The 14,726-nt window shown below is 53.9% G+C and overlaps 1 protein-coding gene across 1 annotated transcript in view; it reads left to right on the top strand.

Annotated features, from left to right (window-relative positions):
• Positions 1-14,726, top strand: part of CTSF (cathepsin F) — an 81,716-nt gene that overhangs the window by 35,270 nt on the left and 31,720 nt on the right. The window contains exon 9 of the mRNA XM_075326326.1: positions 12,628-12,708. Within this exon, the coding sequence (XP_075182441.1) occupies positions 12,628-12,708 (81 nt within the window). The remainder of the gene's footprint in view (positions 1-12,627; positions 12,709-14,726) is intronic.

Below are 14,726 nucleotides of genomic sequence, written 5' to 3'. Positions count from 1 at the left end.
ATATGTGCCATTACACACTCAGCGTCGCTGAGTGTGTTTATATGTAAGGGCTACCGCACTAACCGCCGCTGCCATGGGACACTGCGGCGCGGCTGGGACTTGTAGTTCGCCGGGGACTTTCACGCCGGCCGCGCTTTTACGGCGGCCGCGTTTATTACTAGAGTCCCCGGCTTCCTTGCGGCCTAGTTTACTTTTCTCCCGCCCTCAGCCCTGACAGGCAGGGGGAAGGGCGGGACGCTGCACGGAGCGAGCAGCTCTGAGGGCTGGAGTATGATTTACAAACTCCACCCCTCTCACTGTGCACGGTGTGAGCACCAGTTCGCGCTCTTTCTCGGCCACGCCCACAGCTCCGTCATCTCGTCAGGACGCCGCAGCCATTACTGTCAGCTCCACCGACGCTGCAGAAGAGGGACAAGTCCTGGGAGACCCAGACACGGTCTCTGGTGGCCTCACAACCGCTTTAGGCGGCTGGTAAGCAGCACCTGTTGGTGCTAGCCCCATGGTGCTGTAGGGTATTGGTACATTATTTGTGTATCATATATACTTTACACTGTATGAGCACAGTGCATTCTGGCTATATACTCAAGGAAAACTATAGCATGGCGCCCACAAAAGGCAGGGGTGCCAAAACACAGGCTTATTATGCTGCCTGCGCCGCTTGTAAGACCCCACTACCGGCAGGTTCCACTGACCCTCATTGTGTGCAGTGTTCGACCCCTGTGCCACTTCTTCAGCCGGAGCCTAGGCTAAGAGGGGCCCAGGGGGAGCCACCTGTTGGCACTGTCCAGGTGACGGGGACTGAGTTTGCTAAACTCTCTGAGACTATGGCTAAGATACTAGAAGCCTTGCAGTCCAGGCCGGTATCTCAGCAACGGGACCCTGTTGAATCGTTGTTCCCGGGCCCCCCTCAGTTGGACCAACAATGTCCTCCCGGGGTATCTCCTACATCCCAGTCTGAGGGTTCTGACTTAGACCCCAGCCCCAGATTGACTAAGCGGGCTCGCTTAGAATTTCCCTCGACATCATATTGTTTAGGGTCTCAGCGGGGGGAATCTTTGGTTGATGATGCGGAGACAGCTGATCAGGATTCTGATCCTGAGAGCGCTCTCAATCTTAATACTCCAGACGGGGACGCCATAGTAAACGATCTTATTGCGTCCATCCATCAGTTGCTGGATATTTCTCCCTCAGCCCCTCCGGCGGAGGAGTCAGCTTCTCAGCAGGAGAACTTTCGTTTCAGGTTTCCCAAGCGGACACAGAGTATGTTTCTAGACCACTCTGATTTCAGAGAGGCAGTCCAGAAACACCATGCTTGTCCAGATAAGCGTTTTTCTAAGCGCCTTAAGGATACACGTTATCCTTTCCCCCCGGACGTGGTTAAAGGTTGGACTCAATGTCCCAAAGTGGATCCTCCAATCTCCAGACTGGCAGCTAGATCCATACTTGCAGTGGAAGATGGGGCCTCGCTCAAAGATGCCACTGACAGGCAGATGGAGCTCTGGTTGAAATCCATCTATGAAGCTATCGGAGCTTCTTTTGCCCCAGCATTCGCAGCCGTATGGGCGCTGCAAGCTATCTCAGCAGGTCAAGCGCAAATTGAAGCAGCCACATGCACGGCCGCGCCACAAGTGGCATCCATTACCACCCAGACCTCGGCAATTGCGTCTTACGCTATTAATGCTGTCCTGGACTCTGTGAGCCGTACGGCGGTGGCGACCGCCAATTCGGTGGTAATCCGCAGGGCCTTGTGGCTACGGGAATGGAAGGCAGATTCTGCTTCCAAAAAGCGCTTAACCAGTTTGCCAATTTCTGGCGACGGGCTGTTTGGCGAGCGTCTGGATGAAATCATCAAACAATCCAAGGGAAAGGATACATCCTTACCCCAGCCCAAACAGAACATTCCCCAACAGAGGAGAGGGCAGTCGAGGTTTCGGTCCTTTCGGGGCGCGGGCAGGTCCCAATTCTCCTCGTCCAAAAGGTCTCAGAAAGAACAAAGGAACTCTGATGCATGGCGGTCTAAGTCACGTCCTAAAAAGAACATTGGAGGCACCGCTAACAAAGCGGCTTCCTCATGACTTTCGACCTCCTCTAGTAGCATCCTCGGTCGGTGTCAGGCTCTCCCACTTTTGCGACGCCTGGCTGCCACAAATAAAAGACCGCTGGGTGAGAGACATTCTGTCTCACGGTTACAAGATAGGGTTCATCTCTCGTCCCCCGACTCTATTCTTCAGGTCTTCTCCGCCTCCCGAGAGAGCCGAGGCTCTTCTGCAGGCACTGGGCACTCTGAAGGCAGAAGGAGTGGTGCTCCCTGTTCCTCTTCATCAACAGGGCCACGGTTTTTACTCCAACTTGTTTGTGGTCCCAAAGAAGGACAGGTCTTTCCGTCCTGTCCTAGACCTGAAACTTCTCAACAAACACGTAAAGACCAGGCGGTTCCGGATGGAATCCCTTCGCTCCGTCATCGCCTCAATGTCCCAAGGAGATTTCCTTGCATCGATCGATATCAAAGATGCTTTTCTTCAGCGCTCTATTGGGAGACCCAGACGATTGGGGTATAGCTACTGCCCTCTGGAGGCCACACAAAGCACTACATTAAAAGTGCAAGGCCCCTCCCCCTCTGGCTATACCCCCCCCGTGGTATCACGGGTTCTCCAGTTTTAGCTTTGTGTGCGAAGGAGGTCAGACATTCCATGCATAGCTCCACAGATTTTAGTCAGCAGCAGCTGCTGACTATTTCGGATGGAAGAAAAGAGGACACATATAGTGTCCCCAGCATGCTCCCTTCTCACCCCTGGATGGTGTTGTAAGGTTGAGGTACCTATTGCTGGTACAGGGCTGGAGCCTGACATGCTGTTTTCCTTCCACATCCCCTGGTAGGGCTCTGTGGAAGTGGGATCCTGCCGGCCTCTCAGCTCTGACGCCGGGCTCCATCCACAGACCCATTAGAACCTGATGGATTCGGAGCAGGAGTACGATCAGGGACAGGCCCTGCATCATACAGGTACTCTGTGTCCCCGGCAGGCACAGACACACTCCGGGCTGGCTGGGTGTTGTAGTGCGCCGGGGACCGCAACGTTGGAGTTAGTGTCCCTACAGATTACTGGGGGATTGTTTGTGTATGGGAACGCAGCGCCGACCCCCTCTGGACCGGGCGGCGCTGCTGTGACTTGTGGTGCGCCGGGGATCCGCCGTCCGCGCTTTTACGGCGGCGGCGGTTATAAATTGAGTCCCCGGCTTTTTGGGCCTAGGACGCCGGCAGCTCCGATTCGTTCCCGCCCCCACCCTGTCATTCAGGGTAGGGGAGAGACGCTGTTCGCTAGCAGCGACGAGGGCTGGAGCCTGATTTACATGCTCCAGCCCTCACACTAGGCACAGAGGGAAGCAGGCTTCCCGCTCTTAGCCAGGAACGCCCAGGGCCCGCCCCCCTTCTCTTTCAGGACGCCGGCAGCCATTACATGCAGTCTGGCTGGAGGAAGGACGCAAGGCTCTGGGAGACCTGGACTAGGGGCTATCTGGCGACCACACACCCGCTTTTTAAGCGGGCGGTAAGCGTTTTTTCTGTGCTGGTCCCTCTAGTGCCCCACGGTGTATCGGTGTACTGTGTAGGATATAGAGATATTGTATTTCTTGCACTGTGAGGTCGCTTCTGGCTGCATCTCCCAGACCACTCTGTGGAAGCAACAACATGCCATCCTCAAAACGCAAGGCTGCCAAGGCTAGGGCTGTGTATACTGCGTGTGCTGCATGTGGGGCTAATCTACCAGCAGGCTCCGATGACCCCCATTGTGTGCAATGCTCCGACCCGGTGCTGCTTCGCCAGCCGGAGTCAGGAGGGAGAGTGACCCAGGCTGAGACGCCTGTAAGTCCTGCCCCGGTGACAGGGACAGACTTTGCAGTTTTTGCTGATAATATGTCTGTCTCTATGGCAAAAATCCTTGAAACCTTGCAATCTATGCATGGGGCTCAGTCTTTGGGCACGGCGAGGCCTCTGTCCTCAGGTCCCCCTCACTTGGAATTAATCCAGCCCACAGGGGGGTCCCCGGCTTCACAGGCCGAGGATTATGACTCAGATGATAGCCCCAGCCACCCTAAGCGAGCTCGCTGGGAAAGACCCTCGACGTCATCACACTGCTCAGGGTCTCAGCGCAATCAGTCGCCTTGTGATGTGTCTGATGAGAGTGATCAGGAATCCATTCCTGGAACCCCTCTCAACCTGGATACCCCTGATGGGGATGCCATGGTAAAGGACCTTATCTCAGCCATCAATAGGCTGTTGGATATTTCTCCCCCAGCCCCTTCAGCAGAAGAGGCGGCTGCGGAGCAGGAGAAGTTTCGTTTCCTTTATCCCAAGCGTAAATTGAGTGCTTTGTTGGATCACGCTGACTTCAGAGAATCAATCCAGAAGCACGACGCTCACCCAGAAAGGCGTTTCTCTAAACGATCTAAAGATACGCGTTTCCCTTTCCCTCCTGAGGTGGTCAAGCGCTGGACACAGTGTCCAAAGGTAGACCCCCCGATTTCCAAACTCGCAGCTAGGTCCATAGTTGCAGTGGAGGATGGCGCTTCACTTAAAGATGCCAATGACAGACAGATGGACCTTTGGTTAAAATCTGTCTATGAAGCTATCGGCGCGTCGTTTGCTCCGGCATTCGCAGCCGTATGGGCACTCCAGGCTATTTCAGCTGGCTTAGCAAAAGTGGATGCTATCATACATCCAGCAGTGCCGCAAGTGGCGCACCTTACCACGCAGATGTCGGCGTTTGCGTCTTACGCTATCAATGCGGTCCTAGAATCTACCAGTCGCACCTCAATGGCGTCCGCCAATTCGGTAGTTTTGCGCAGAGCCTTGTGGTTAAAGGACTGGAAAGCAGATGCTGGTTCCAAAAAATGTTTAACCAGTTTGCCTTTATCTAGAGATAGACTGTTTGGCGAGCCATTGGCTGATATCATTAAGCAGTCTAAGGGTAAAGACTCCTCTTTACCACAACCAAGAACAACCAAACCTCAGCAGAAAAAGTGGCAGCAGAGGTTTCAGTCCTTTCGAGGTTCGGGCAAGACACCATTTACCTCGTCCAAAGGGACTCAGAGGACGCAAAGAAACTCAGATTCGTGGCGGGCTCACACGCGCCCCAAGAAAGCAAATGGAGGTACCGCTTCCAAAGCGGCTACCTCATGACTTCCAGCCCCCTCCCTCCGCATCGCCGGTCGGGGGCAGGCTCTCCCGCTTTTCCGGCATTTGGATGTCACAGGTCAAAGACCGGTGGGTGACGGACATTTTGTCTCGCGGGTACAGAATCGAGTTCAATTCTCGTCCTCCAGCTCGGTTCTTCAGAACCTCCCCACATCCAGACCGAGCAGATGCTCTGCTGCAGGCGGTGGGCTCCTTAAGAGCGGAAGGAGTGGTGATCCCAGTCCCTCCTCAGGAACAAGGGCAAGGGTTTTACTCCAATCTCTTTGTGGTTCCAAAAAAGGACGGCTCGTTCCGTCCTGTTCTGGACCTAAAACGGCTCAACAAACATGTGCACGCCAGGAAGTTCCGGATGGAAACCCTGCGTTCTGTCATTGCCTCAATGTCCAGAGGAGACTTCCTTGCCTCAATAGACATCAAAGATGCTTATCTCCACGTGCCAATTGCTACAGAACATCAACGTTTTCTACGTTTTGTGATAGGAGACGACCATTTTCAGTTCGTAGCTCTGCCATTTGGTCTGGCAACAGCCCCACGGGTCTTCACCAAGGTCATGGCCGCGGTGGTAGCAGTCTTGCACTCTCAGGGACACTCGGTGATCCCTTACCTAGACGATTTATTGGTCAAAGCTCCCTCTCAAGAGGCATGTCAGCACAGCCTGAATGCTACGCTGGAGACCCTACAGTCTTTCGGATGGATCATCAACTTTCCAAAGTCGATCCTATCACCGACTCAATCACTAACGTATCTTGGCATGGAGTTTCATACTCTAGCAGCGATAGTGAAGCTTCCGCTGAACAAGCAGCGGTCACTACAGACAGGGGTGCAATCTCTTCTGCAGGGCCAGTTGCATCCCTTGCGGCGCCTCATGCATTTCCTAGGGAAGATGGTGGCGGCCATGGAAGCAGTTCCCTTTGCGCAGTTTCATCTGCGCCCACTTCAATGGGACATTCTCCGCCAATGGGACGGGAAGTCAACGTCCCTGGACAGGAAAGTCTCGCTTTCCCAGACGGCCAAGGACTCCCTACAATGGTGGCTCCTTCCCACCTCATTGTCTCAGGGAAGATCCTTCCTGCCCCCATCCTGGGCAGTAGTCACGACAGATGCGAGTCTGTCAGGGTGGGGAGCAGTATTTCTCCACCACAGGGCTCAGGGGACGTGGACTCCGCAGGAGTCCACCCTTCAGATCAATGTTCTGGAGATCAGAGCAGTGTATCTTGCTCTACTGGCCTTCCAACAGTGGTTGGAAGGAAAGCAGATCCGAATCCAATCGGACAACTCCACAGCGGTGGCATACATCAACCACCAAGGAGGGACGCGCAGTCGGCAAGCCTTCCAAGAAGTCCGGCGCATTCTAATGTGGGTGGAGGACAGAGCATCCACCATATCCGCGGTTCACATCCCAGGCGTAGAAAACTGGGAAGCAGACTTCCTCAGTCGCCAGGGCATGGACGCAGGGGAATGGTCCCTTCACCCGGACGTGTTTCAGGAAATCTGTCGCCGCTGGGGAGTGCCGGACGTCGACCTAATGGCATCCCGGCACAACAACAAGGTCCCGGCATTCATGGCGAGGTCGCGCGATCAAAGAGCTCTGGCGGCAGACGCCTTGGTTCAAGATTGGTCGCAGTTTCAGCTCCCATACGTGTTTCCGCCTCTGGCGCTCTTGCCCAGAGTGCTACGCAAGATCAGATCCGAGTGCAGCCGCATCATACTCGTCGCTCCAGATTGGCCGAGGAGGTCGTGGTATCCGGATCTGTGGCATCTCACGATCGGTCGACCGTGGTCACTGCCAGACCGACCAGACTTACTGTCCCAAGGGCCGTTTTTCCATCAGAATTCTGCGGCCCTGAACCTGACTGTGTGGCCATTGAGTCCTGGATCCTAGCGTCCGCAGGATTATCTCAAGGAGTCGTAGCCACAATGAGACAAGCTAGAAAGTCGAATTCGGCTAAGATCTACCACAGAACGTGGAAGATTTTCTTAGCCTGGTGCTCTGCTCAGGGAGTGTCTCCCTGGCCATTTGCATTGCCCAAGTTTCTTTCCTTCTTGCAATCGGGGTTAGAAAAGGGCTTGTCGCTCAGCTCCCTTAAAGGGCAAGTTTCGGCACTATCCGTGTTTTTTCAGAAGCGTCTAGCACGTCTTTCTAAGGTGCGCACGTTCCTGCAGGGGGTCTGTCATATTGTGCCCCCGTACAAGCGGCCGTTAGATCCATGGGATCTGAACAGGGTACTAGTTGCTCTCCAGAAGCCGCCCTTCGAGCCTCTGAAGGAAGTTTCCTTTTCTCGGCTGTCACAGAAAGTGGCGTTTCTTGTTGCGATCACATCGCTTCGGCGAGTGTCTGAGCTGGCAGCTCTGTCATCCAAGGCTCCCTTCCTGGTGTTCCACCAGGACAAGGTAGTGCTGCGCCCTATTCCGGAGTTTCTCCCTAAGGTCGTATCCTCTTTTCATCTTAATCAGGATATATCCTTGCCTTCGTTTTGTCCTCATCCGGTTCACCGGTATGAAAAGGACTTACGTTTGCTAGATCTGGTGAGAGCACTCAGAATCTACATTTCCCGCACGGCGCCCATGCGCCGTGCCGATGCGCTTTTTGTTCTTGTCGCTGGTCCGCGCAAGGGGTTGCAGGCTTCTAAAGCCACCCTGGCTCGATGGATCAAAGAACCAATTCTAGAGGCCTACCGTTCTGCGGGGCTTCCGGTTCCTTCAGGGCTAAAAGCCCACTCAACCAGAGCCGTGGGTGCGTCCTGGGCATTACGTCACCAGGCTTCGGCTCAACAGGTGTGCCAGGCAGCTACCTGGTCCAGTCTGCACACTTTCACCAAGCATTATCAGGTGCATACCTATGCTTCGGCGGATGCCAGCTTAGGTAGAAGAGTCCTGCAGGCGGCAGTGACACCCCCGTAGGGGAGGGCTGTTTTGCAGCTCTAACATGAGGTATTTCTTTACCCACCCAGGGACAGCTTTTGGACGTCCCAATCGTCTGGGTCTCCCAATAGAGCGCTGAAGAAGAAGGGAATTTTGTTACTTACCGTAAATTCCTTTTCTTCTAGCTCTTATTGGGAGACCCAGCACCCGCCCTGTTGTCCTTCGGGATGTTTTTTTGTTGTTTGCGGGTACACATGTTGTTCATGTTGAACGGTTTTTCAGTTCTCCGATGTTATTCGGAGTTAATTTGTTTAAACCAGTTATTGGCTTCCTCCTTCTTGCTTTGGCACTAAAACTGGAGAACCCGTGATACCACGGGGGGGGTATAGCCAGAGGGGGAGGGGCCTTGCACTTTTAATGTAGTGCTTTGTGTGGCCTCCAGAGGGCAGTAGCTATACCCCAATCGTCTGGGTCTCCCAATAAGAGCTAGAAGAAAAGGAATTTACGGTAAGTAACAAAATTCCCTTCATCTCCACGTTCCGATTGCCCCAGAGCACCAGCGCTTCTTGCGCTTCGCCATAGGAAACGAACACCTGCAGTTCGTGGCACTGCCATTCGGCCTGGCAACAGCCCCACAGGTTTTCACCAAGGTTATGGCTACTGTAGTAGCGGTCCTCCATTCTCAGGGTCACTCGGTGATCCCGTACTTGGACGATCTGTTGATCAAGGCACCCTCTCTAGAGGCATGCCAACACAGCCTCGACGCTACCCTGGAGACTCTCCAGAGTTTCGGGTGGATCATCAATTTTCCAAAGTCAAATCTGACACCGGCCCAATCGCTCACATACCTTGGCATGGAGTTTCATACCCTCTCAGCGATAGTGAAGCTTCCGCTGATCAAGCAGCGGTCACTACAGACAGGGGTACAATCTCTCCTTCAAGGCCAGTCACACCCCTTGAGGCGCCTCATGCACTTCCTGGGGAAGATGGTGGCAGCAATGGAAGCAGTCCCTTTCGCGCAGTTTCACCTGAGTCCTCTTCAATGGGACATCCTACGCAAATGGGACAGGAAGCCGACGTCCCTCGACAGGACCGTCTCCCTCTCTCAGGCGACCAAAGCTTCCCTTCGGTGGTGGCTTCTTCCCACTTCATTGTCGAAGGGGAAATCCTTCCTACCCCCATCCTGGGAAGTAGTCACGACGGACGCAAGTCTGTCAGGGTGGGGAGCGGTTTTTTCTCCACCACAGGACTCGGGGTACGTGGACCCGGCAAGAGTCCTCGCTTCAGATCAATGTTCTGGAAATTCGGGCAGTGTATCTTGCCCTGAAAGCATTCCAGCAGTGGCTGGAAGGCAAGCAGATCCGAATTCAGTCGGACAATTCTACAGCGGTGGCATACATCAACCACCAAGGCGGCACACGCAGTCGACAAGCCTTCCAGGAAGTCCGGCGGATTTTGATGTGGGTGGAAGCCACGGCCTCCACCATATCCGCAGTTCACATCCCAGGCGTGGAAAACTGGGAAGCAGATTATCTCAGTCGCCAGGGCATGGACGCAGGGGAATGGTCCCTTCACCCGGACGTGTTTCAGGAGATCTGTTGCCGCTGGGGGGTGACGGACGTCGACCTCATGGCGTCCCGGCACAACAACAAGGTACCAACGTTCATGGCACGGTCTCAAGATCCCAGAGCTCTGGCGGCAGACGCCTTAGTTCAGGATTGGTCGCAGTTTCAGCTCCCTTATGTGTTTCCTCCGCTGGCACTGTTGCCCAGAGTGTTACGCAAGATCAGGGCCGACTGCCGCCGCGCCATCCTCGTCGCTCCAGACTGGCCGAGGAGGTCGTGGTACCCGGATCTGTGGCATCTCACGGTCGGCCAACCGTGGGCACTACCAGACCGACCAGACTTGCTGTCTCAAGGGCCGTTTTTCCATCTGAATTCTGCGGCCCTCAACCTGACTGTGTGGCCATTGAGTCCTGGATCCTAGCGTCTTCAGGGTTATCTCAAGAAGTCATTGCCACTATGAGATAGGCTAGGAAACCAACGTCCGCCAAGATTTATCACAGGACGTGGAAAATTTTCCTGTCGTGGTGCTCTGCTCAGGGTTTTTCTCCCTGGCCATTTGCATTACCTACTTTTCTGTCCTTCCTTCAATCTGGACTGGAAAAGGGTTTGTCGCTCGGTTCCCTTAAGGGACAAGTTTCAGCGCTCTCTGTGTTTTTCCAGAAGCGCCTAGCTAGACTTCCACAGGTACGCACGTTCCTGCAGGGAGTTTGTCACATCGTTCCACCTTACAAGCGGCCGTTAGAACCCTGGGATCTAAACAGGGTGCTGATGGTTCTTCAGAAACCACCATTCGAGCCAATGAGAGATATTTCTCTCTCACGCCTTTCGCAGAAAGTGGTTTTTCTAGTAGCAGTCACTTCACTTCGGAGAGTGTCTGAGCTAGCAGCGTTGTTGTGCAAAGCCCCTTTTCTGGTTTTTCACCAGGACAAGGTGGTTCTACGTCCGGTTCCGGAGTTTCTCCCTAAGGTGGTATCCCCCTTTCATCTCAATCAGGATATTTCCTTACCCTCTTTGTATCCTCATCCAGTTCACCAATGTGAAAAGGATTTGCACTTGTTAGATCTGGTGAGAGCACTCAGACTCTACATTTCTCGTACGGCGCCCCTGCGCCGCTCGGATGCACTCTTTGTCCTTGTCGCTGGCCAGCGTAAAGGGTCACAGGCTTCCAAATCAACCCTGGCTCGGTGGATCAAGGAGCCAATTATCGAAGCTTACCGTTCGGCTGGGCTTCCGGTTCCCTCAGGGCTGAAGGCCCATTCTACCAGAGCCGTGGGAGCGTCCTGGGCTTTGAGGCACCAGGCTGCGGCTCAACAGGTGTGTCAGGCGGCTACTTGGTCGAGCCTGCACACTTTCACGAAGCACTATCAGGTGCATACCTATGCTGCGGCGGATGCCAGCCTAGGTGGACGAGTCCTTCAGGCGGCGGTTGCCCACCTGTAGGAAAGGGCCGTTTTACGGCTCTCTTACGAGGTATTATTTTACCCACCCAGGGACTGCTTTTGGACGTCCCAATTGTCTGGGTCTCCCAATAGAGCGAAAAAGAAGAAGGGAATTTTGTTTACTTACCGTAAATTCCTTTTCTTCTAGCTCTAATTGGGAGACCCAGCACCCGCCCCTGTTTTTTTGTGTACACATGTTGTTCATGTTGAATGGTTTCAGTTCTCCGAGTTTCCTTCGGATTGAAGTTACTTTAAACCAGTTTATAATTATTTTTTCCTCCTTCTTGCTTTTGCACCAAAACTGAGCAGCCCGTGGGAGCACGGGGGGTGTATAGGCAGAAGGGGAGGGGCCTAACACTTTTAAGTGTAGTACTTTGTGCGGCCTCCGGAGGCATAGCCTATACACCCAATTGTCTGGGTCTCCCAATTAGAGCTAGAAGAAAAGGAATTTACGGTAAGTAAACAAAATTCCCTTCTTTATGCTGCATTATTCCTACCAATAGATGCAGAAATTTCTGCACCAAATACTTAACATGTGCACGTACCCTTACTCTACCGTCAGGGTAGTTGTCATCTTTACATTACCTATTAGTTGGCGTATTAATATCTGTAAAGCAGAGATGAGCAAATCTATTCGTAGGACTCTGTCCAGCGCCAGGAGAATATTCCATAATAGCTGGATGAGGGATCTTTATAACTTTTCCTACCTTTCTGTATCTCTGGTTTCTCTTTTAATTAGCTGGCATTATGCAGCAATGTGCCTGTGTGTTGCTGGGCCGCGATGTGCCTGTGTGTTGCTAGGCCGCGATGTTCCTGTGTGTTGCTGGGCCGCGATGTGCCTGTGTGTTGCCTGGCCGCGGTGTGCCTGTGTGTCTCTGGGCCGCGGTGTGCCTGTGTGTCTCTGGGCCGCGGTGTGCCTGTGTGTCTCTGGGCCGCGGTGTGCCTGTGTGTCTCTGGGCCGCGGTGTGCCTGTGTGTCTCTGGGCCGCGGTGTGCCTGTGTGTCTCTGGGCCGCGGTGTGCCTGTGTGTCTCTGGGCCGCGGTGTGCCTGTGTGTCGCTGGGCCGCGGTGTGCCTGTGTGTCGCTGGGCTGCGGTGTGCCTGTGTGTCGCTGGGCCGCGGTGTGCCTGTGTGTCGCTGGGCCGCGGTGTGCCTGTGTGTCGCTGGGCCGCGGTGTGCCTGTGTGTCGCTGGGCCGCGGTGTGCCTGTGTGTCGCTGGGCCGCGGTGTGCCTGGGCGTCGCTGGGCCGCGGTGTGCCTGGGCGTCGCTGGGCCGCGGTGTGCCTGGGCGTCGCTGGGCCGCGGTGTGCCTGGGCGTCGCTGGGCCGCGGTGTGCCTGGGCATCGCTGGGCCGCGGTGCGCCTGGGCGTCGCTGGGTAGCAGTAATTTCGTGCCAGGCCGGTTAATCAATAGGAGAGCCAGGTTTACTGACCGGTAGGACACGGTTCTCATGGCTCCCATCCAGCTGCCAAGGAATAGCGGCCTGGCTCCTGGATCAGGGTCCTGCCCGTTGCTTTGCTCTTCTCTACTGTAAAGCCAATCTTTTATTAATCCTATGACTTCTTTCTTTCAGAGTTGGTGGATTGTGACGGTGTGGATAAGGCTTGTGGAGGAGGTCTCCCATCAAACGCTTATGAAGCTATTGAGAAGCTGGGTAGGTGCCTATGTGACAAGTGTACAATCTGCGTCTATAAGGCTCTGTGCGCACTAGGCCGTTTTGCCCGCGGATTTACCCGCGGATTTGCTGCGGAAATTTCTAGAGAAATATCTGCAATCTTTGTACAGACATTTCCCAGCAAATCCTATGAGAAAAAAAAAATAGCTGTGCGCACGCTGCGGATTTTTCTCAAGAAATTTCCTTGAGAAGATTTTCTCGAGAAACTTTCTTGAGAAAATGAGCATGTCCATTATTTTCCGCAGGTACCTGCGGTATACCCCCGGTATTTCACTCCATTCACTGTAATGTAATCGCGAAATTCCAGGGGTATACCGCAGGTAGCAAATGATGTGCGGTATACCCCCGGTATAGCCGCGATTTACCTGCGGTAATGCTCATCGCTGCCTGCGGTTTTGCAGGGAGTGATGTCATTATGCCAGGAAGAGGAAGCGGAGCAGAGTAAACACAGACGTCACACTCCCTGGACGCCGCACAGAAGCACTTTCGTGCGACCTCCAGGTGCCCGTGCAGTCTGTGTCCCGCTCCAGCCTCGCGGCTGCCTGCACTGCAGGGTGTCAGTGTGTGCCCGCAGTGTCAGCAGCTTGTCACGCTGCAGCGCAGGCAGACACTGACACCCTGCAGTGCTGGGAGCCGCGGGGATGACGATCGCTGCTGTCAGGAGGTGAGATGAGATCATTACCTGCTGTGACGATCTCCTGCCTCCTGACGTCACCGCTGTCACTGCTGTCTATGCCCGTCTCGCGAGTGGCCCGAGACTGTCACTAGCGGTGACGTCACGGGCTCTCGCCATACTTCTGACAACGCGGCAGGCATAGAAGTCAGTGACAGCGCTGACGTCAGCAGTACAGGAGATGATCACAGAAGGTAATGATCTCATCTATGCTCCTGATGGCAGCGCTCGGCATCCCCTGCAGTGACCTGGGCTATTGATGTTAGCTCAGGTCACTGCATTGCTCTCCCAGCCAATGGGGAACATTCTGTTCTTCATTGACTGGGACAGCGACTATGGTATGGATCGCCGTGCACCCCCCCTTATTGGATTACGCCGGACGTGGAATTGATTGTTCTTTTCAATAAATTGGTCAAAGAGGGAATGTTTTGGGGAGTGTTTTTTTCAAATAAAACTTTTTTTGTTGTCTATTTTTTATTTCTTACTGACTGGGTTGGTGATGTCGGGTATCTGATAGACGCCTGACCTCACCAACCCCAGGGCTTGATGCCAGGTGACATTACACATCTGGCATCAACCCCATATATTACCTCGTTTGCCAACGCACCAGGGCAACGGGATGAGTTTGGGCGAAGCGCCAGGATTGGCACGTCTAATGGATGCGCCACTTCTGGGGCGGCTGCGGCCTGCTATTTTTAGGCTGGGTAGTGTCCAATAACAGTGGACCTCCCTAGTCTGAGAATACCAGACCACAGCTGTCCTCTTTACCTTGGCTGGTGATCCAATTTGGGGGGCACCCCACGTTTTTTGTTTTAAATTATTTATTTAACGTAAAATAACAGTGTGCGGTGCCCTCTATTTCTTTATCGTTCCTTTGAGAGACCCAGACCTTAGTTTTTAGTTTTTTGTTTTTTTAGGGTGTATAGCTTCTGCCTCCGGAGGACACACAAAGTACTACACCTAAAAGGTGTAGCTCCTCCCTCAGAGCCTATACACCCCCTGTTGAACCAGTCACAACCAGTTTTTCGCTTTGTGTTCAGGAGGCATACATCCACACATGCGTTCTCATATGATTTTTTCCTTTTTTCCTTTTTTTTTGGAAGAAGATTGAAGAAATGCGGGTCCACGTCTGGACTCCCGGCATGTCCCTTCTCACCCCACTGTGTCGGCGGTGTTGTAAGGTTGATTTCCAAGGCTGGAGCCTTACATGCCGTGCTCCTTCACCATCCCTCCTGGGCTCTGGATTGAAGTGGGAGCCAGCACGGTCTCCATGCCTGGCAGGAGACCGGTCTCCGGCCACAGCCCCTTGAGGACCCTGCTGGAT

Source organism: Anomaloglossus baeobatrachus, chromosome 10 (assembly GCF_048569485.1).
Source record: "Anomaloglossus baeobatrachus isolate aAnoBae1 chromosome 10, aAnoBae1.hap1, whole genome shotgun sequence".
Classification (NCBI taxonomy): Eukaryota; Metazoa; Chordata; class Amphibia; order Anura; family Aromobatidae; genus Anomaloglossus; species Anomaloglossus baeobatrachus.
Note: the sequence above shows the minus strand (reverse complement) of the source record. Positions and strands in the feature narration are given on the sequence as shown.